General features: G+C 45.4%; 1 protein-coding gene across 4 annotated transcripts in view; it reads right to left on the reverse strand.

The window, feature by feature from the left end:
• Positions 1-22915, reverse strand: part of GCDH (glutaryl-CoA dehydrogenase) — a 183147-nt gene that overhangs the window by 2113 nt on the left and 158119 nt on the right. For all 4 annotated transcript variants that reach the window (XM_069231970.1, XM_069231968.1, XM_069231969.1 and 1 more), the window contains 3 exons: positions 15536-15639; positions 14862-14987; positions 10332-10492 (listed from right to left, as the gene is read on the reverse strand). In XM_069231970.1, the coding sequence (XP_069088071.1) occupies positions 10332-10492; positions 14862-14987; positions 15536-15639 (391 nt within the window). The remainder of the gene's footprint in view (positions 1-10331; positions 10493-14861; positions 14988-15535; positions 15640-22915) is intronic.

Raw genomic sequence — 22915 nt, forward strand, 5'->3', positions numbered from 1 at the left:
ATTTGTATTAGCAAATCCAATACTTTAAATGTTCAAAAATTCAAAAAGATTGAGCACAATCTTACCACTAAAGCCCAATTTAGGTGAGGACACGTTTTGTGAAGTTGGGTAAGCTTGTTTTGCTTTTAAATATCATTACCATTGATTATTTCTACGCTGAAGTAGCCCTTTTTCTGCCCAAGATGTGGTTGTGGCAGGGAGACATTCTTACAGACGCACCCCCAACTTGGGAGGGGCTCACTTATCTCACTTATGGTAGGGAGCTGGGGCCAGAACCATGGTCAGGACGCTAGGCGCCGCAGGCTTGCAGGCTGGCCGGGTGCGATTAGCTGGCTGGGCGTGGCACCCAGAAGCACTAACCAACCACAGAGTAGGGTCAGCCCGCCCCCTTAAAAGGCATGGCGCAGCAGTGAGCGGTTCTCTTTGGTTCCCGCTCACAGTCCGAGATACATGATTAGGAGACCACTCTATTTCCCCACCCCACCAGCGGACTGCAGCATTGGCACGCTTCGCACTGTGGCGACTCTACACCATAACCCCTGCACAGCCCAAGGACCCCCTGGAACCCGGCAGGGACTTGAGGTTTGCTTTTCAACAACTCAGCACCAGCACACAGTCCTTGTATGAGGACTTTAAAGATTGTTTCAGGATCCCAGGGGCAGAATGTGTGCGGTTCCCATACTGCAAAAACCAACAATCCCTTAGGGCTAACTATAGCGTGGCCAGGGCTAAGCTACGGAAGGAGAGGAATCTGGGGAAGGTGGCGGGTCCTTCTGAATCCGTCCCACTTGAGAATTTTGTCTGTTCCCTGTTAGAAGTGGTCCCTTTTGGACCTGGCCCTTTTTGCAGGGACATCCACTAATGTTTTGCCTCCTTTCTCCAATTATTTTTGACCAGGTTTTGTTGGCTTTAGGACTCTGGGCACTTTACCATTGCTAACCCATGATAAAGAGCAAATGCTCTCTGTGTAAATTGTATTGGTGATTGGTTTATCCCCGATTGACATACTTGATTTACTAGTAAGTCCCTAGTAAAGTGTATTAGAGGTGCCCAGTGCCTGTAAATCAAATGCTACTAGTGGGCCTGCAGCACTGATTGTGCCACCTACATGAGTAGCCCTGTAAACATGGCTCAGACCTGCCACTGCAGTGTCTGTGTGCCCAGTTTTAAACTGCCAATTGGACCTGGGATGTGTACCCAAATGCCAGGCCCAAACATTCCCTTTTTGTAGATGTAAGGCACACTTAAGGGAGGCCCTAGGTAGCCCCATGGGCAGGGTGCAGTGTATGTTAAAGGTAGGACATGTACTGATGTGTTTTACATGTCCTGACAGTGAAATACTGCTAAATTAGTTTTTCACTGCTGCAAGGCCTATCTCTCCCAGAGGTTAACATGGGGACTGCCTTTAAATATCTTTTAAGTGCTGTTTCTCATTGGGAGAAGCTAGAGATGTGGAGTTTGGGGTCTCTGAACTCACAATTAAAAAAATACTTCTTTTGGTAAAGTTGGTTTTCAGATTGTCAGTTTGAAAATGCCAATTTTAGAAAGTGGGCATTTTTGTGCTTAACCATTCTGTGCCTCTGTCTGCTTGTGTATTGCACGTCTGGGTCAGACTGACAGATGGGCTGTTGTGAATTACCTCTAGACAGTGACACAAAGCGAGCTGGGATGTAGTCTGCATTTCCTGATGGGTCATCTGGGCTAGAGAGGAGGGAGGAGCTGACACTTACACCTGAAAGGAATGTACCTGCCCTCACACAATAAACTCTCCAGCCCCCTAGTGTGTATCTGGCGCCAGGCCTGGGCAAGGCAGAATCTTGTGAATAACATAGTCTTTCCTTTGACGTTTGCCAACTTCAAAGGCCGAAAGCAGTATAGGTAGTAGACCCAAAACCCCAGATTTTTAGATTACTTCTGGATTCAACAGGAACCTCTGCCAAGGAGATGAGCTGGAGAAGGAGTACTTCCCCTTTGCCTGTGACTGTGCTTTATTGAGTTGGCCTGAAGTTGCTGCTCCTGCCTGAAAGAGGACAAAGACTGGACTTTGTGGATTGTTCCTGCTTTGAAGTGTCTCCAAGGGCTTGGACTGAGATTGCCTCCTGTTTGGAAGTCTGAGGGCCATCAAAGACTTCCTCTGCTAGCACCTGGACTCTCTGCTGAGACTCCTGCGCCCTGCCAAGTGGTGCCCTCTCCAGTCCCAGGGCCCTTGAAAGGCAAAGCTGGTGGAACAAAGACTGAAATCCACGCACAGGAACTGTGCGGGGAAAATTTCAACGCACTACCTGCAACATGGCTGTAAAAATGACACACCACCTGCATTGCGGCTGGGAAATCGACGCATCACCTGCATCGCGGCTAGAGAAACACAAAACCTGCTTGCTGAAAACGATGCAAAGCCCAGACAGCGCGATCATCGTCATCCTGTGACCGGAGTTCGGACGTATCATCGCTGGATATCAAAATCTATGTGAACCTGCCTGGATTCGAGCTGCCTGGACAGAAATCGACACATTGCTCTCTTGCGGGAGAGAAAAATGACGCATTGCCTACCCGATTGGAGAAGAAACATTGCACTGCCTTACTTGCGAGTAAGGAATTTACGCATCGCTGACTTTTCTGATACATGCACGCCTGTGCAGCTTTATTTCTGACACAAACCAGGTACTTTGTGTAACAACAATGCACCCATTGTTTTCTATGGAGTAAGACTCATATCTTTACTTGTGTATGTTGGATTTTTGTTGTTTTGGTCTTGGTTGTTTTAGATAAAAAATGCTATTTTTCGAAACCGGCGTGGTGTCCATTTTGTAGTGTTTTCGCTGTATTACTGTGTGTGTTGGTACAAATACTTTACACATTGCCTTTGAGATAAGCCTAACTGCTTGTGCCAAGCTCCAAAGGGGGGTGAGAGCAGGGGTTATCTTAAGAGTGTATATCCTTTGCCCTGACTAGAGTGAGGGTCCCTGCTTGGACACAGTGCAAACTGACTGCTAACCAGAGACCACATTTCTAAGAAAGACGCAGGAGAGTACCGCTTTGATCCACAACCTATCTGCACATAGGGGTCAGTTTGGTCTCCAGTTCATACTTCGAGAAGTTCAGCACCTTTCTGGAGAGGGTATTCAGACAGAGGTCGGGGGACAGATGGGTACCGCATTATTTGGATGACTTCCTTTTTGTGGGTTCCCCTGGTATGAGAGAGTGTGGTGGGGCTTTACAGTCTTTCTAGGAATTGATGGGGATCTCTGGAGTACCCCTGGCGCACAGTAAGACCTATGGCCTAGCTACATATATTGAATTCCTGGGGATTAAACTGGACTCAGAAAGGCATATCTAGGCTAACCCCAAGAAAAAGTAAAGGCCTTCTCACAGGCATTGGAGGCCTGCCTTGCAGCCAGGAAGATGCCTTTGCATTAGTTACAGGAGGTAGTGGGGCAGATTCATTTTGCTCTCTGCATCATTCCAAAGGGCCGCCCATTTCCCCAGTCAACTGCCCAGGCCACGTCAGGGCTGAAGTCGAGGCACCACTATACTAGGTTGTCTGTTGAGGTCTGCCAGGATATGAGGATCTGGGAGGCATTTTTGAAGGACTTCAATGGTATAGTAGTTTGGCAAAGTCCTGCCAGGTCTAATGAGAAGATAGGCTTGTTTACACTCTGCAGCAAAGTTTTTGGCGCCATTCTGGGTACCTCATGGTGTGCTCAATGGTGGCCAAAGGAGTGGGTAGAGTCTGAGTTGGTGCCAAATATTGGTTTCCCTGAACTCTTTCCCATTGTGGTGGTTGTCAGTTTGACCAGGGCAGCTGCACAATCACTATAAAATATTCCAGTCAGATAACATGATTGTTGTTGAATGAATTAATCAATGGGCAGCCAAGTGCAGGATGATCCTGAGGCTATTGGAAGAAATTGTACTTCTGTGTTTAAAATTGAATGTCTTCTTTAAAGCCAAACATGTACCGGGTGTATTAAAAAATGCAGCGGATGCTTTGTCTTGTTTTAAGGTGCAGGCCTTTAGGTCCCACCACCCAAGAGCAGCAGAGTTCCTTACACCGTTTCTGGAGCGTCTGCGGCAGCTTTATGCCCCAGCTTATCAGACATCGTGGTTGCCAGCTTGGCACCTAGGATGAGGCGTGCCTATGAGGGGGCATTGTGCACATGTAGGAAGTTTCAGGAGCGCACTGGGGTCGGGGATTGATTCTCGTCCAAGTCGATAATAGCTTTTATGAGGTCCTTGGGAGAGGAGGGGCATACGGTATACTAAGCCAGGTGCCATATTGCAGCAATATCCTTCTTTCCAAAGATGCTGGAGCACACAGACGTTACAAACACTTTCCTGGTTCAGAGGGCGCGGAAGGGTTGGCAGCATTTAGAAGAAGGCAGGTCGGACTGTAAGCGCCCCATAGACTTGGTAATCTTAGTTGACATTGTTATCAGCTTGGATGGCATTTGCAGGTCTCAGGATAAGGTCTGATGTTTCAGGGCTGCCTTTTCCCTGGCATTTTATAGGGCACTGCGGGTTGGGGAGCTAGTGGCCAAGAAAAAAAGGAGATAGAATTGGGTGTCTACAGCGGGCATATATTCAATGGCCGATTGGCTTGATTGTGGTCACTATTGCTCATTAGAAGACTGACCAGATCGGTAGGGGCAACCATATCCTGCTACAGAGGGCCCTAAATAATGGGTGACACCACTCACTAGGTTTCAGTATTCCATAGTGCTCAGGGGTGCCCTTAGGGCTGCAGGTTTGGACCCTACTGAGTACCTATTCATTTAGGATTGGGGCAGTCACTGTGGCTGCAGGGATAAGGCTAGCAGGGTCAGCAGTACAAAGGATTGGCAGGTGGAAGTCTGACTACTACAAGCGATACATGCTATTGAACCTTTCGTAGGTGTTCTGCCACTAATAGCTCATTCCGTTTCTGTATTCTTCTGTCAACGCAGGTGGAAAACATGAGGAATTGTTGGGGGCCACTGGATACTTCATTGCCTCCATTCAACACGGAAGTGTTACAGAAGTGCTGGTGTTGGGCCACTTGTACGTGAGGTATGAAAGGCTTTCTATTTCACAGATGACTATGCAGCCAGGGCAAAGGAAGAGTGATATCTGCTGACTTTCTGTGGCCAAGGAGGGCTATGCTTGGCCACTTTAGGATTGCATTGGGCAAACTCTTCCCCCTCGGGGCTTCCGGCCCAGGAGTTATAATCATGCATCTTGGAGGCAATGTTTGACGGAGCTTAGGAGGAAAGCCTAGTTTGAACTGGTTATTTCTGAGACTGGTTAGCCAAGAGGTTTCTTTCCTGAGACCATAACAGCATGGTCCAACACGGTGCCCAGGTTAAGTTGAATAGGTGGTAGGTCTGTCATAGCCCTCAACGACCCTGTTAAGCGTTTGAACAAGAAGATTGGTACGTTTTTCAGGATGGCCTGGTTGTCACCTATATCACATGGGTGCATCAAGGGAGGCCGGTTTCTCTTGCAGGATGGAGTCCACATGTCTAAGGAAGGTAATGTAATGTTTCTTGAAACTTTGTTGGCATGGTTATTGCAGCATCCACGGTGTGGTGGGGATGCTGGGGGCAGACAGTAGGTGAACTATGCTGGCCCATGGTTGGTGAGGTCATGATTGGTGGGGATATTTACGGTTCATGTACGGCATCCTTTTAGATTAAAATTAATAGCGGCGTTAATGGACCCTCCAAGTGGTGCTCGCAGCAAGTCAAAAGGAGATTGCAGTGGTGCAAGGGGATGGGGGTGGTCACTGACACACTGTCCTTACCTGGCAACCATCCGTGCAGGCGCAGTTGGCGCAAGCTAGCACAGGTCCTTGGGGGACAAGGAATGTATGTGTATGAGGTGCCCGAGGTAGGTAATCCCTAAGGGCAGTCGGGCCCCCTGCACAGGAACTACCAGTATTGGAGCGCGGTTGGTGGGGTCCTCCCATAATGAGGAACCTATCCATTGTCCTTTAGGAAGAGTCCTGAAACCAGTCATGATCTGACTCAGAATGTTTATGTTTTTCTTTGCTGCACAAGCACCCACCTTAGTTATGGTTAAGTAACTCCTATGTGCTAACGTCTATGTCAAGGCTAGGTCTCAATCCACTAAACAAGATGCCATTATTGTGGGTAACTGTGCAATAATGTTTAAAAGTGTGTGTTGTGTATATGTATAATAAATAGGGCCAGGGATCTTACGAACCCTAACCCAAAAAGAGAACTGGACTGGGGCTTTGTAATTTGAAGTGGGCATGATTGGGCAGATGGTTTGTTTTGGGACTTTCAGGGGACATAGGCGACTACCCGCCATATTACAGAGGCCCCACCAACTTTAGGGGCCTCACTTATGGTAGAACCAGGGTCGCAGCGCAAGGCTCTGCAAGCTTGCGGGCCAGCTGGGTGTGATCAGCAGTCCGGGTACTGCCCCCAGAAGGACAAAAGTGCTTGCGGGGTTGCGACCACAGAGCAGAGTCAGCTCTGTCCCTTAAAAGGCATTGCCTGAGCAGGTCTCTTTTGGTTCCAGCTCGCCACATGAGATGCATCATTGGGAGTCCTCATTTCCCCACCGTCACACTGTAGCATCGGCATGCCTCACGCTGCAGTGAGATGGCACCACAGCCCTGCACAGCCCGAGGGTGTCCCGGGAGCCACACAGGTATGAGCTTTGTTTTTCCCAACTGTAGAAGGCTGACCTGGCTTATAGTGGGTACCTTGTGGTACTTACAGCTAGTGCCAGGTCCAGTCATCCCTTATTGGTAGATTAGAGGTGTTCACGCAGCTTAGGCTGAACTAGGAGACATGCAAAGCTCCTACTATACCACTTATATCATATAGCACTATATCATAAGAAAACACAATACTCAAGAGTTACTAAAAATAAAGGTAATTTATTTTAGTGACACTATGCCAAAAGTATCTCAGAGGATATACTCCCTTAGGAAGTAAGTAATATACACAAAATGTATGCACACAAACCAAAAATCAGGTAAGTAATAGTTAGAAAAGTAGTGCAAACAATGTAGAATCACAATAGAATGCAATAGGGAGAAATAGGCCTAGGGACAACACAAACCATATACTCCAAAAGTGGAATGCGAACCACGAATGGACCCCAGGCCTAGTGTAGTGTGTAGAGGGTCGCTGGGACTGTAAGAAAACACTAAGGGTGCCCAAGATACCCCACCCCAAGACCCTGAAAAGTAGGAGTAAAGATACCCTACTACCCCAGAAAGACCGTAAAGTCGAGATAGGGGATTCTGCAAGGACAACAACTGACTGCAAAACACTGAAGACGGATTCCTGGACCTGAGGACCTGTAAAGGAAGGGGACCAAGACCAAGAGTCACCCAAGTGTCCAAGGGGGGGGGGGGGGGGGTAGGAGCCCATTAAACCCCGGATGAAGATGCAAAAGGGCTGCCTCTGGATGGAAGAAGCCGATGATTCTGCAACAACAGAAGGTGCCAGGAACTTCTCCTTTGGTCAGAAGATGTCCCACGGCGAGCTGGAGGATGCAGAGTTGTTTCCACGCAGAAGGACCGCAAACAAGCCTTGCTAGCTGCAAGAGTCGCGTTGAGGATTTTGGGTGCTGCTAGGGCCCAGGAAGGACCAGGAGGTCGCCCCTTGGAGGAGGAGACAGAGGAGGCACTCAGCAACACGGAGAGCCCACGCAGAAGCAGGCAGCACCCGCAGAAGCACCTGAACAGGCACTTAGAAGATCTGAGGACGACGGTCGACTCAGAGTCACAAAAGAGGGTCCCACAACGTCAGAGTCCAACTCAGCGAGTTGGGCAATGCAGCTGGGGACCTGGGCTAGGCTGTGCACAAAGGAAGTCTTGCAAAAGTGCACAGAAGCCCGAGCAGCTGCAGTTCACGCAGTACACAGGATTACTGTCTGGCGTGGGGAGGCAAGGACTTATCTCCACCAAATTTGGACAGAAGGGCCACTGGACTGTCAACACCAGCTCCTGTGTTCCAGGGACCATACTCGTCAGGATGAGAGGGGACCCAGAGGACTGGTGATGCAGGAGTTTGGTGCCTGCGTTAGCAGGGGGAAGATTCTGTCGACCCACAGGAGATTACTTCTTGGCTTCCAGTGCAGGGTGAAGGCAGACAGCCCTCAGAGCATGCACCACCAGGAAACAGTCAGGAAAGCCGGCGGGATGAGGTGCTACAATGTTGCTGGTAGTCTTCTAGCTACTTTGTTGCGGTTATGCAGGGGTCCTGGAGCAGTCAGCGGTCGAAGTCGAAGAGGTAAGGGCAGAGGAACTCTGGTGAGCTCTTGCATTCGTTATCTGGTGAGATACCCACAGGAGAGTCCCTAAATAGCCCTCAGAGAAGGATTGGCTACAGAGAAAGGTAAGCACCTACCAGGAGGGGGCTCTGACGTCACCTGCTGGCACTGGCCACTCAGAGCTGTCCATTGTGCCCTCACACCTCTGCATCCAAGATGGCAGAGGTCTGGGACACACTGGAGGAGCTCTGGGCACCTCCCATGGGAGGTGCTGGTCAGGGGAGTGGTCACTCCACTTTCCTTTGTCCAGTTTCGTGCTAGAGCAGGGCTGGGGGGATCCCTGAACCGGTGTAGATTGGCTTATGCAGAGAGGGCACCATCTGTGCCCTTCAAAGCATTTCCAGAGGCCAAGAGAGGCTACTCCTCCCAGGCACTTCACACCTATTTCCAAAGGGAGAGGGTGTTACACCCTCTCTCAGAGGAAATCCTTTGTTCTGCCTTCCTGGGACCAGGCTGCCCAGGCCCCAGGGGGCAGAAACCTGTCTGAGGGGTTGGCAACAGCAGTAGCTGCAGTGGAGACCCCGCAAAGTTAGTTTGGCAGTACCTGGGCTCTATGCTGGAGACACGGGATGTATGGAATTGTCCCCCAATACCAGAATGGTATTGGGGGACAATTCCATGATCCTAGACATGTTACATGGCCATGTTCGGAGTTACCATTGTGACGCTACATATAGGTATTGACCTATATGTAGTGCACGCGTGTAATGGTGTCCCGCACTCACAAAGTCCGGGGAATTTTCCCTGAACAATGTGGGGGCACCTTGGCTAGTGCCAGGGTACCCACACACTAAGTAACTTTGCACCTAACCTTCACCAAGTGAGGGTTAGACATATAGGTGACTTATAAGTTACTTAAGTGCAGTGTAAAATGGCTGTGAAATAACGTAGATGTTATTTCACTCAGGCTGCAGTGGCAGTCCTGTGTAAGAATTGTCTGAGCTCCCTATGGGTGGCAAAGGAAATGCTGCAGCCCATAGGGATCTCCTGGAACCCCAATACCCTGGGTACCTAGGTACCATATACAAGGGAATTATATGGGTGTTCCAGTGTGCCAATGAGAATTGGTAAAATTAGTCAATAGCCTGCAGTGACAATTTTAAAAGCAGAGAGAGCACAAACACTGAGGTTCTGGTTAGCAGAGCCTCAGTGATACAGTTAGGCACCACACAGGGAACACATATAGGGCATACTTTATGAGCACTGGGGTCCTGGCTAGCAAGATCCCAGTGACACCTAGGCAAAAACAAACATACATACAGTAAAAATGGGGGTAACATGCCAGGCAAGATGGTACTTTCCTACACCACAGTCCCAAGAGCAAGGAGCACAGGGATGTGCTCAGGTGGAGGGTATAGCCTATGGAAACAGATGTATAGTTAGTCAACTTTGTTTTTTGTTTTCAGGAGTCATTGTGATTGTGTGACATAAGGTTCAACATTGTTTTCCTCTTGCAGGTCATAATGGTATGTTGTATTTATGGGATTGTGGGGTGATGTCTTGATTGGTGGGGATATTTAAGGTTCATGTGCAGCACTCTTTTAGACCAAAATTAACAGAAGCGTCACTCTACCCACCAAGGGGTGCTGGCAGCAAGTCAAAAGGAGGTTGCAATAGCACGGGGGGTTGGGGGCGGTTGCTGACGATGGCTCCTTATCTGGCAACCAACCACACAGGCGCAGTTGATGCAAGCTAGCACAGGCCTTTGGATTACAAGGATTGTGGGTGTAGTAGGTGCCTGAGGTATCCTAAGGTCAGCGAGCCCCATGCACACAAAATCCCAGTATGGGAGGGCGGTAGGTGAGGTCCTCCTATAAGGAGGGATCCATCCATTTTTCTTCAGGAACAAGGGGTCTTAAGAGGAAGGGTCCCGAAACCAGTAATGATCTCACTTGGAAAACATATTTGTTTCTTGGCTGCACAGAAACAAATATTTAGTTATGGTTAGATAACTCCCATGTACTAGCGTCTTTGTTAAGGCTAGGTCCCATATGCCGACATTGAGATAGATGTCCAGAATGCAGTGTTCAGACACGACATACCTTCATAAGTGTTAACTGCTTCCAGGTTCATGACATGTCTGATTACATGATACTCATCCGAGATCCCGTTACCACCGAGCATGTCCCGGGCTTGCCGGGCAATGTCCAGGGCCTTTCCACATGAATTCCTCTTCAGCATGGAGATCATTTCTGGGGTGGCCCTGAAAAGAGGCGGCAGAAGAAAGGTAAACAGGCAACCCAACACAACAGCCACCTGGATGGGCAACTAGAGTGCCCTTGCTAAAACACATGCACTATGTGTATCATCATCATTTTACAAGGGTTATGCAGGTACAAGTCAACAATCTCTGCCGCATATAAATTAACCCTTGCTTGCTTCCAATCTTCTGGAGAGCTTACTGAATGCAAATACCAAACATCTATAAGTTTAATTTCAAGCACCCAAGAATGCTCCCTCAATGGTATTTACACGCAACACTCCAAATCAGACAAAGCTGGGTGCATTATCCTGCCATCTAGTGTTGGGCTCGGAGTGTTACAAGTTGTTTTTCTTCGAAGAAGTCTTTTCGAGTCACGAGACCGAGGGACTCCTCCCTTTCGGCTCCATTGCGCATGGGCGTCGACTCTATCTTAGATTGTTTTCCCCGCAGAGGGTGAGGTAGGAGTTGTGAATATACTAAATGTGCCCATGCAATGGAGTAGGTATGTATGTACATAATGTGTATTAAACTAATATTTATTTACAAATTTACAGTTTTTATCCAACTTCTAACGGCTGCAGGCTCCCGGGGAGGTGGAAGGGCGCATGTGAATCTGCAGCGTCTCATGCCACGAACGGATGTACACTGGGTAAGTGACATTTTCTGTTCGATGGCATGTGTAGCTGCAGAAACACATGCTGTGCATAAACTAATAAGCAGTAATCTCCCCAAAAGCAGTGGCTTAGCCTGTAGGAGTTGAAGTTGTTTGAAATAATGTTCTTAATACAGCCTGTCCTACTGTGGCTTGTTGTGTTGTTAGCACATCTACACAGTAATGCTTTGTGAATGTATGAGGCGCAGACCAGGTGGCTGCCTTACACATTTCTGTCATAGGTATATTTCCCAGAAAAGCCATTGTGGTGCCTTTTTTCCTAGTGGAATGTGCTCTTGGTGCAATAGGTAAATCTCTTTTTGCTTTAATATAGCAAGTTTGAATACATTTTACTATCCATCTGGCAATGCCTTGTTTGGATACAGGATTACCTGCATGAGGTTTTTGGAAGGCTACGAACAATTGTTTTGTTTTATGAAATTGTTTTGTTCTGTCAATGTAATACATTAGTGCTCTTTTTATGTCTAATGTATGTAAGGCTCTTTCTGCCTCGGAGTCTGGTTGTGGAAAGAAGACTGGGAGTTCCACTGTTTGGTTTAGGTGGAATGGTGATATAACCTTTGGTAGGAATTTGGGATTTGTACGGAGAACCCCTTTATGTTTATGAATTTGTATAAAGGGTTCTTGTATAGTAAATGCTTGTATCTCACTTACTCTTCTAAGTGATGTGATAGCTATTAGAAAGGCTACTTTCCAAGTTAAGTATTGCATTTCACAAGAGTGCATGGGTTCAAATGGTGGTCCCTTGAGTCGTGTTAATACAATATTAAGGTTCCACGAAGGTACTGGTGGTGTTCTCGGTGGTATGATTCTTTTTAATCCCTCAATAAATGCTTTTATGACTGGGATTCTAAAAAGCGATGTTAAATGTGTAATCTGCAGATAGGCAGATATTGCTGTGAAACGTATTTTAATTGAAGAAAATGCTAGCTTAGACTTTGGAAGTGTAATAAGTAGCTTACAATGTCCTTTGCTGAAGCATGTAGTGTATGTGTTTGTGGGCTAATAGTGGTTGAAATGCTTTTAATGCTAGAAACACTGCCAACAGTTCTAAATGATTTATGTGGAATTGTTTTTGTTGATTGTCCCATTGTCCCTGTATGCTGTGCTTGTTGAGGTGTGCTCCCCACCCCATCATGAGAGCATCTGTTGTGATCACATCTTGATGCACTGGGTCCTGGAATGGCCCCCCCTTTGTTTAAATTTATAGGGTTCCACCATTGAAGCGAGAAGTGTGTCTGGCGGTCTATCAACACTAGATCTTGGAGTTGACCCTGTGCCTGTGTCCATTGTTTTGCTAGGCACTGTTGTAAAGGCCGCATGTGTAATCTTGCGTTTGGGACAATGGCTATGCATGAAGACATTATGCCTAGAAGTTTCATTACAAACCTTACTTGGTAGTGTTGGTTTGGCTGTATGTTTGATGTTATATTTTGGAACGCTTGTACTCTTTGTGGACTTGGCGTGGCAATCTCTTTTTGTGTGTTGAGTGTGGCTCCCAAGTATTGTTGTATTTGGGATGGCTGCAGATGTGATTTCTGGTAATTTATAGAAAATCCTAGTTTGTGTAGAGTTTCTTTAACGTATTGCGTGTGAAGAAGACACTGTTGTTGAGTGCTGGTTTTTATTAGCCAGTCGTCTAAGGATGGGAATACGTGCATGTGCTGTCTCCTTTTGTGAGCGGCTACTACTGCAAGGCATTGTGTGAATACCCTTGGGGTTGTTGTTATCCCTAACGGTAACACTTTGAATTGATAGTGTACGCAGTGTATTACAAACCTTAAGTATTTTCTGTGGGAAGGATGTATGGGTATGTGAAAGTAGGCATCCTTGAGATCTAACGTTGACATGTAGTCCTCTTTTTTTAGTAAGGGTACCACGTCTTGAAGTGTTACCATGTGAAAGTGATCTGACTTGATGAAGAGATTCAGTGTTCTGAGGTCTAATATAGGTCTTAATGTTTTGTCCTGTTATGGAATTAGGAAATATAGTGAGTAGACACCTGTTCCTTTCTGATGTTTGGGTACTAACTCTATTGCTTGTTTTTGTAATAATGCTTGGACCTCTAGTTGTAATAGGTCTAAGTGTTGTTTGGACATATTGTGTGCCCTTGGGGGTACATCTGGCGGGAAATTTATTAATTCTATGCAATAACCATGTTGGATATTGGCTAGGACCCATGCGTCCGTAGTTATGTGTGTCCAGTTTTGGTAGTATGTGGTAAGTCTCCCCCCCACTGGTGATAAGTGGTGGGGTTTTGTGACACTGAAGTCACTGTTTGGTTTGATTTGACTTAGGTGTTTGGAATTTTCCCCTTCCTCTTGGGAATTGTAAACCTCTGTATGAGCCACGAAACCCTCCTCTCTGGTATTGTCCCCGATAGGTAGATCTGGTTTGCGAAGTGGAAAGCTTGGTGTTTGCATTCGAAACCCCCCTCTAAATTGTGGCTTTCTAAATGTGCCTCTGCTCTGTGGGGAGTAGAGCACGCCCATGGCTTTGGCCGTGTCCGTGTCCTTCTTTAATTTTTCAATTGCAGTGTCCACTTCCGGCCCGAACAATTGTTCCTGGTTAAAAGGCATGTTTAACACAGCTTGTTGGATTTCTGGTTTAAAGCCCGAGCTTCGTAACCATGCATGCCTGCGAATGGTTACATCAGTGTTGACTGTTCGTGCTGCTGTGTCTGCAGAGTCTAATGCGGACCTTATTTGGTTGTTGGATATTGCTTGTCCTTCTTCCATAACCTGTTGGGCACGTTTTTGGTGTTCTTTGGGCAAGTGCTGTTTAATGTGTTGCATCTCGTCCCAGTGTGCCCTGTCGTAGCGAGCCAGCAGGGCTTGTGAGTTTGCGATCCGCCATTGATTGGCTGCCTGTGCTGCCACACGTTTGCCCGCTGCATCAAACTTCCTACTCTCTTAGGCAGTGGTACGTCTCCTGATGATTGAGAGTTTGCCCTCTTTCTTGCTGCTCCTACAACCACCGAGTCTGGTGTAAGCTGCTGTGTTATAAACACAGGGTCCGTTGGGGGAGGTTTGTATTTTTTCTCCACCCTAGGCATAATAGCCCTGCCTTTAACTGGGTCTTGGAAGGACTGTTTTGCATGCTTGAGCATGTCTGGGAGCATTGGCAGACTCTGGTATGAAGTGTGGGTGGATGCCAAGGTGTTGAATAGGAAATCATCCTCCATTGGCTCTGAATGCATTGCTACATTGTGGAATGCAGCTACCCTTGATAGTACCTGCGTATATGCAGACCTGTCCTCTGGAGGTGACGGCCTTGAGCGCGAACAATACCGTCGAATTTTCGTTATTTAGCTAACTTTCCTGATTCGAAATACGGAGCGAAGAGGAACACGTCCGAACCCGATGGCGGAAAGAAAACAATCTAAGATGGAGTCGACGCCCATGTGTAATGGAGCCGAAAGGGAGGAGTCCCTCGGTCTCTTGACTCGAAAAGACTTCTTCGAAGAAAAACAACTTTTAACACTCCGAGCCCAACACTAGATGGCAGGATAAAGCACAGCATGTGTATCTGCAGCTACACATGCCATCGAACATATATATATATATATATATACATACACATATATATATATATATACATATATATACACACACACACACCTCTGTACATACACATATTAAAGCTTTATAGATGTATAGAGCTTTAGACATTATATTACTACACAAAAAAGCATACTTCTCTTCATCCTTGAGACGTCCGAGCTGCAAGCAGGCTTGGAGGCCGATCGTGATCTCTGTCAGCATATCTGCCAGCTTTTTTTGGATGAGCTGGTTTCTTGCTAGGGGTACACCAAATTGGATCCTAGAAGAAAAGCTCCACAATCAGTGCTGCATCACCACCGAAGAATTATGCACCAAGAAATTCCCCAATGAAAGTGCACAGGGCATGCATTTTCTAACTCCATTTGTGTCTAGCACTCCCCATGTGGCAATATTGCCGTATGCAAACTAAACTACTGTTCAAGTATTTAAAAGAGAATGGCAACTGAAGTCATGACACTGACAGCTTCGGTGTTTTAGAGTTAGTATCTAACGGTACTATGTTTGACAGTGCATATACTGTGTGAAGACAACCCCTGTGAAATTAAAGGGCACACAGCGTACCTTTGAGACCTCAGGACAGATTCCCCAGCCCGCATTAAACTCTGAAGCCTCATCTAGCACTGCACTATACTGGCCGTCTTCAGAAGTTGTGACATTTAAAAAAATATCAATATTGCTGTTTGTGCTATTTAGAATAAGCAACAGTATAAAAGACACCAGGCGACTCTAGTCCTCCTGCCCCAACAAATCGATGAATGAAGGAATCCTCAAAAATTGAAATGCCCGACTCCCTATGTTTTTTTTTACCTGTCTAAGGTGTACTGCCTTGCTGCGTGCAAACAGTACTCTGCTGCTCCAAGTGCCCCCCAAGAAATACCATAGCGTGCATTGTTCAGGCAACCAAAGGGACCCTGTGGAAATACAAAAAATAACCTTAGCAAGGAATTTACTGAACGCACCAACAGATAATGTACAGGAGACATCACAAGTGACTACACCGTGCAAACCACCGGAGATGTTAGCAAATAGTAGCCCCATTTGCCACCAGTAATGAACCGGACACCTTACCCTTGGATATGCTGTGGATGCCACAGTATAAGTACTACTTACCACTGAAAATACCTTGAAATTCAGTAAATAACTACGCTGAACAGCCCACTGGAAAAAGACTAGATACTTTACTTTCATGCTATTACACTACAGAGTAATGAAAAACAACTGGGTACCCTAACAAAGACTACAATGAACATGCCTCTTGAAAAGAACTAGTGACATTACAAATAAATAACAGTGCACACACCACTCAAAAGAACTGGAAAGAATCGGCAGAGCAGCCAAGATTCAAGGTTAATGTAACTAATGAGTAGGCCTGATGTCGAAGACATCAACCATCAGACCATCAACACAGTCATCCAGCTATGCCCTTGAGGATTTGTTCACTGTAAACCATACAGCATTACCACACCCAGGTATTACTGGGGCAGTAATACTGCACCTCTCGTGATTCTTGATGGAGCTGGTAACAGTATGTATGAGCACCCTTTGGGAATAAAGGACCAATCATAATGAAGGCCGCTGTCATTCAAGATGACGAAAAAGAAAAAAATATAAAGAAATATTGGTGAACAAAGACCAATAACCCTAGAGACTTTTGGGACTGACTGACCTTCTCCAAAACCAAACCTACAAGGATAATTCCGTGTTCTCAGTCCCTTGCCCTGTAATCAAGTATCAGCAGTTATACCCTTAAGTACTTGTCCTTCTATTTACATCCTCCATTATCATTCTTCACGTCTGCAGTTGAACTGTTTGTTGAATTTGTGGACCATGTATTTTGTGATTACTACGAATGCGTGCACAAGGATATAGGGCTCTTTATCACTGCCTGCAAGATGTTTTGACAGTATGGTATGCATTGACCAACTTGCTTTACTATTGACAATAAAACTCCAATAAAGATGCTTTTAAACAAAAAGTAGTTGTCCTTGCTTTCACAACAGTTTTGCCAAGACCTACACCTTAAGGAGAACCATTTTCAGCTTTGTGGCCTCCACCCTTTTCTGATATCTAGCCAACAACAGTGTACTGACAGAGACTAGTTCGATAAAATCTTGTCAAAGGCCCTATCTGTTCAGACTGGGAGAGTTTCAGAACTAAAACAACTCTACGGGGTCCTCAGGGATAGTATAACCACCAATTTCTTCAGTGTAAAGCAGGATTTCCAAGAAAATATGAGTATGAGATGTATCCTTGAGGAATCGAGGGAAAAATGTAGTCTGGTTCACTTTTATGCAACTCACTTCACATGTCCAAATCGAGAAATCATTCCTAAAAGTCCCTCAATGTCACCTTTGAGGAGGCCCGCCCGCCCACCTTTGTGCAGTTGCGTCTGGTATGTCTCACAACTTAGGTCACCATCTACATCAGCAGCTTCTCACACTCACTTTCCTCCTACTCAGGCTATACCTGCCAAACCGTCCACCAATGCAAACATTGCGTTTATGGACCAGCAACAATACCTAATACATGTTTGACTTTGCTATGGAGTGTAATCATAGGTAACTCATATAAGCCAACCCACATCCCTTTCATCCATGACTACTTTGTTAACATCCTCCCACCAAAGGAAAGAGTGGATTCTGATTTTCAAAGTTGTCACCTTCAGTCTCTTATCGTTCAATAGTAAAACTCTGGGCCACAAAGCTTTACTTTAGTACCATTCCACAGCCTCCTGTGCTTCTACCTTAACGGCTTTCTGTGAGCACATCCCAGTAGACCAATTACTTCCATTCTAAAAGATAACGAACACAACAAAAACGAATATGGGCCGACAGGCAGATTGCACAATCTCTTAAAAAGAACTAATTAGAAACTAAATATGAACCCTAATTCTCCATTTGACGCCAAAAACCCTTCCTGATCAGTCGAATCATAGAAGGGTTATCTTGAAAACACAGGGCCTTTTTTGATAGATTCCCACTAATTATACACATTGACGGGTATCACGTGCATACATCTCTTATAAGTGCTGGCATCGGCAGGGTTAGAGAGGAGCTGGACAATGCTCACTGAGTAAGAACTACTTCTGGCAGAAGGGGTCTCTCACTAACGTGTGGAATGGCTTCATCCACTGATTAGACTGACACTGGTCGGCTTAGCATCTGCAGTATGATAAGTGACAGCTAAGCAATCAGCAAGAGCTTCATGAGGTGGTGTATGGTATAAGGGTGACTATGCGACAGTGGGTGCTTTTGGGCACCTGTGATCATCACTGGTCCTGTGTATGCATACGCTTATAAACACTCTTCCTCGTTACATATGACCCTCCCCAACGCGTAAGCAAAGCTCTGGTGTGGAAAATCCATTTTGAGACAATCTTGCTTCTTGGTTGGCACTTCCAAAAGAGTCTAACAGTTGGTGTTACAGATATTGTAAAATGCGTCAATGAAGTGGAAAAGATAGCTGCTGCCTCCAGCCCCCCACCCCTGAGCCTACGCAGCTGGTTCGCCAACTAAAGTTGTTCCTTAACAGGAGGACTACAAATTGTATAAAGAAATACTGAGAGCCCACTCACTCCCAGAGTAGCCACTAAAAGACAATAATCATCAATGTGCATGATTATACAGGTCTTTGGGACCGTTTGCCTAGGAGGACAAGTCCCCACAATCCAGCAGCTGTATACAATATTTCTTCCTTGTTTGGCCTGGACTTTTTACACATCATTATGGAGAAACGCTGGTGCCTGAGCACGACTTGTAAGTGCATGATACTACAAATAGATGCGAGCTTGCAAGACCCTGCCAGATTGAAAGCGACTTATAAAGAGCAGACCAGATTCTCCAATACAGCACAGTTGACAAGCACTGAGCTAGTGAGAGTTCAGAAAGGCAAAATGAAACCCCAGCAGAGCAGGTCTAAGGTTGGTTGATGAATCAGAGCTGGGTAGCACGCCTTGCTGCTTTTCAGTTACGGATTAGGGTCTGTCCAACAGGGAGCAATGAGAGACCAAACTAGAACTGTTAGTTTAATTGCCTATAAAAGGAGCGGGTAGACTAATGGGTAAAGGGTTGGCAAGTCGACGTATCACAGAGTTTCACATATTGAGGTTGTTTTATGACAGACATGAAACGTCTATTTTGCTGAATATAATCTGATTCAGAGCATGACAATTGACAGGCATCTTGGAGTAGTTTATTAGAAGCACAATAAGGGAGAATGTAAAGGACTTGAACATTAGGCACTATATATTAGGAATTAGGAAGCAACAAATCGATTTATAATTAATCAAGTACTCATGTTTATTGTTGAGAATGATGGTAAATACTGTCCTACATGGGACTCATATCAGGGTGATAATATGCTTCGTGACAGAATGTAGGATGGGAGCAATACGTTAGGTATCTTTTGGAGTCCATGTGTACCCTTATGAGAAGGAACTCTGAGGCATGATGGGGATTATATTTTGTTTAATCCTGGGGTGTTGAATTGCCTAATTTAAATTCAGAAATTAGTGGAGGGTGTGGGGTTTCATTGAAATTAGATTCAGAACAGTTCCCTGTATGTCTAAGTGTGGCTCGACATCAAGAAAAGTTTCGAAACACAGCATAGTGCATTCTACTAGCATTCCCGTGGGGAATGTGAACATGTTCATAATCTTTGACAAGACCTATTGCTTTTACTGACAAGTAGTTCAAGACTGGAATAAATACTTTTTTCAAACAACTGGATGCACTTGATACAATTAAGAGAATACAGTGACTTCTAAATTTAGCTCTCTTAAATATTTACAAACATGGGACTATATGAATAAGGACTCCTCGATACAGAGGGGGGAGCTTCTCTGGAAGTCCCTTCAATTAATTACTTCTTCCATCAGACAGCTTCAAGTATTTCAAACTTATGTAATTGCACAGGAAAGGACAAATAACTTGATAAGCTGGGGAAAGAATTGGTTAAACTTGATAGGGACACCAAACTATCAAAGCAACATAAGGGAAACCTGGTTGAATGTGCATAGCGCTCTTAAGCCAGCCACTTAAGGCCTTCTAAGACAGGCATTTTTGACTTTTATATGTATGGCCAAATGGAAAACATCAGTTTTGGGGCCATGTCCATGTAGTTTTGGTGTGGGAGCCAGAAGGGTCCACATGTCTGTTGCATTTCCAGTACAACAGGTATGTTTGGGACAATATACTCTTTCTATTAAATCAACTGACCAGATGCAGCTGTAGCCTAGACTTTGTTGACGTTCTTTTCGGTGACAACTACAATCCTATGCTATTACAGTTGCCAAGGACATGATCACCAGGATATGTAAAAAGGAGTCATTGGCATTTTAGGATTGGTGGAAAGGGTCAAATGCAGCTCATACAGTTGATTGGGACATGTCACACAGGCTAGAGGCAGCTGGAAGAGAATCTGAGGAGCTTTTAAATAAGATGCCCGCTGTCAGCAGGTCTATGGATTAGAATAGTTGTCTATATATGTGTTTAGTATTTCTTAAATGCATGCAACTATAATTCTTCATTTGCTGTGCAATTCTGTGAACTTGTATGTATTTCTTATTGTAATATTAAATTGATCAAATAAAAAAGGAAATTATTCCTGGCCAATTCCATAAAGAATGTTCTTGACCTAGTCACTCTTTTAAAAGGTAACTGGCTTTCTTTGAAGCAAATAAGTAAAATTCGGACAAAACAGAAGTCTAATATTTTGGTTTCAAAGCTAAGTAAATATTGATATTTGCAGCCTCAAATAGCATTTTTATAAGAATGTTCAATAATGTGTATCAGCAACAATGAAACTGCTGAGTCCTATAGGTCACTGCGAATTCCTCGTGGACCAACACATGATCTAGTAAATTAAGGATGGCTTGCTACACTCCAATGCTGAAAATGTAGATCTTTAACATATAAAGGTATTGAGGCTTATTATAGAAGGTGCTCTCTCCTACCCTATGATCTAATAAAAGTACCTATTGTAAATATTTTATTAAAGTATTCCACTATCCTGCCCATCGGAGGAACGAGTCCGTGCTTGTGATTTCAATGTAGATTCCCCAGAAGGAAAACTAGATAACCGGTAAGTAACTTTTCCATAACGGTGTCTCTGGACAACAAGACTACTGTATTTCAGATCTGAGATTAAAGACAGAACATTATACATAGGTTGAACTCTGCATCTGTAGAACGGGTGCGATGCAATATGCTGTATTAGACCACAGCTTTTATGTGAGCCTAGTGTTGTTGTGTAGCCATTTTAGTTATAGCTCCATGCACGTTAGTTTAATACACTAGGCCGCTGTGCACTTTGACCTAGATATATTTTGTTCGGCTTCGCATTGTTATTTTTTACAATAACCAGATTTACGGTCTTGTTTTTATTTCTTCTATCTAACTGTTTTGCTTAGCCCAGCACTGTGTTCTCAAACAACACATATTTGATCACTTTGTGCTTCAGTCAAGGCTACGGTTTGGTACACTGCCGGTGAACGTGTTAGAAGTTCAGTCTCCAACATTCTTAGAAAATACACATCTTTACGTAGGGACATTTTCTTAGAACATTAGCTGTGTTATTATAAAAACACTTCCTAGTCCCATTACACGTCAAGAGGGAGATTCCAGCCAGGGAACCACGACTGTATGCTGATTGCTGAATGCTTCGCTACAGATGCTAACGCAGACTACAGGCCTTTGCTCAGGTATGAGGGTCGATGTCCTCCCGGGGGAACCTGAAGGGCAGGATTAGAGCTTAACATAGTGTGCTCAAATTATGATTGAGATAGAAAATAGTCCATTGATTCTAGTGGCAATATGATAGCGTTATTCTTATGCTTCACCCTCATCGTCACCATTTTAATATTGTCATGTGTCGTTCTGGTTATTGCAGCTCACGCTTTGCTATCTAAAATGCAGTTGTTTTTATTAAACCAGTCTTTAAAACCTATACTGCTTTCATTGTCATTTATATATGAGACCGAATTGTTAATGAGAGAACCGGATGCGACCAGTGTGACCACGACTTCCCTGAGAAGTATGATATGTCATGCGCTCGGCTGCCCAATCATCTCTACCTTTCGGGAAAGACGAGGCACTGCTGGTTAGCTGGAGCAAAACCTGGATTTAGAGTGACAGGTGTCTCCCACAGTGGGTCAGACTCAGTCTCCCACACCGTGGACGATCGTGCTGCTCAAAATCCAGTAGTCTCAATAGAATAATGAGAGCCTACGCGACAGTGTTAAGCAGGGGTGGCTCCTCCATTAGTGCGGAGGAGCGTTGCTCCCGCCAGCAGCAGATGCTGCAACCCTTTTACCACGAAGGGATAATAAACTAGGTTTATTTTCCCTTCATGGTGAAAGGGGCAGGGCACTGGGGATGACAGCCACGGAGGGGAGAGCACAGAGCACGTCCCTCAGAGCGCATGTGTGTTTGGCCTGCCTTCTTGGAACGGCCACACACATTCGCAGTAGGCTCTTTCCAACCCGACAACACAGGCTCCCAGTCTGTCTAGGAGCACCCTGGCTGGGTGCTCCCAGCCAATCCTGATGCTGCACTGAGCAGCGTCAGGATTGGCCGCAGGGCAGGCTGGGAGCCTGTGCCTGCAGCTGGAGCGACGAGGGACAGAGGAGCGGCGGCAACAGAGAAGGTAAGTTGTATTCTTTTTTTTTTTTTTCATTTATCACTCCCCCGCGTGCCGCACCCACCCCGCCCATTTAAATAGGAGTGAGCCGCAACTGGTGTTAATGGCTTCTTTCTAAGAAATTAATGTAAAACTCTAACTTTAGAGATAACTCTATGTTGTTTGGGGCCTGACTGTGACGTCTTTTAACTGAGGAACTGTTGTACTGTATGAGCACTATGTTTGAATGATTCCTGTATCCTGAGGGAGACTTCAGCTATCTTAGCATGTAAGATTTGTGGAACAGCTCTGCCGACTGACTCAAAACGATTGGCATTACCTGAGTAAGAGCTCTGCTGCACATTTTATTTGCCATCAAAATCGATGCACTTACTAATTGGTAAAGGTTTAGCCATCTGATGCCTTAACCAGGAAGGCAGTGACTCCTGCGCTCAGCCAGGGGCAATGGAAAACCTATGCATAGAGCAGTGCAACAATGACTAAGTCCTGCACTTCAGAAGTCTGTGAAGATGCAGTTTGCCAAGGTAGGAATTTGTGGAAAATAGAAGC

The sequence above is a fragment of the Pleurodeles waltl genome, chromosome 4_2 (assembly GCF_031143425.1).
Source record: "Pleurodeles waltl isolate 20211129_DDA chromosome 4_2, aPleWal1.hap1.20221129, whole genome shotgun sequence".
Classification (NCBI taxonomy): Eukaryota; Metazoa; Chordata; class Amphibia; order Caudata; family Salamandridae; genus Pleurodeles; species Pleurodeles waltl.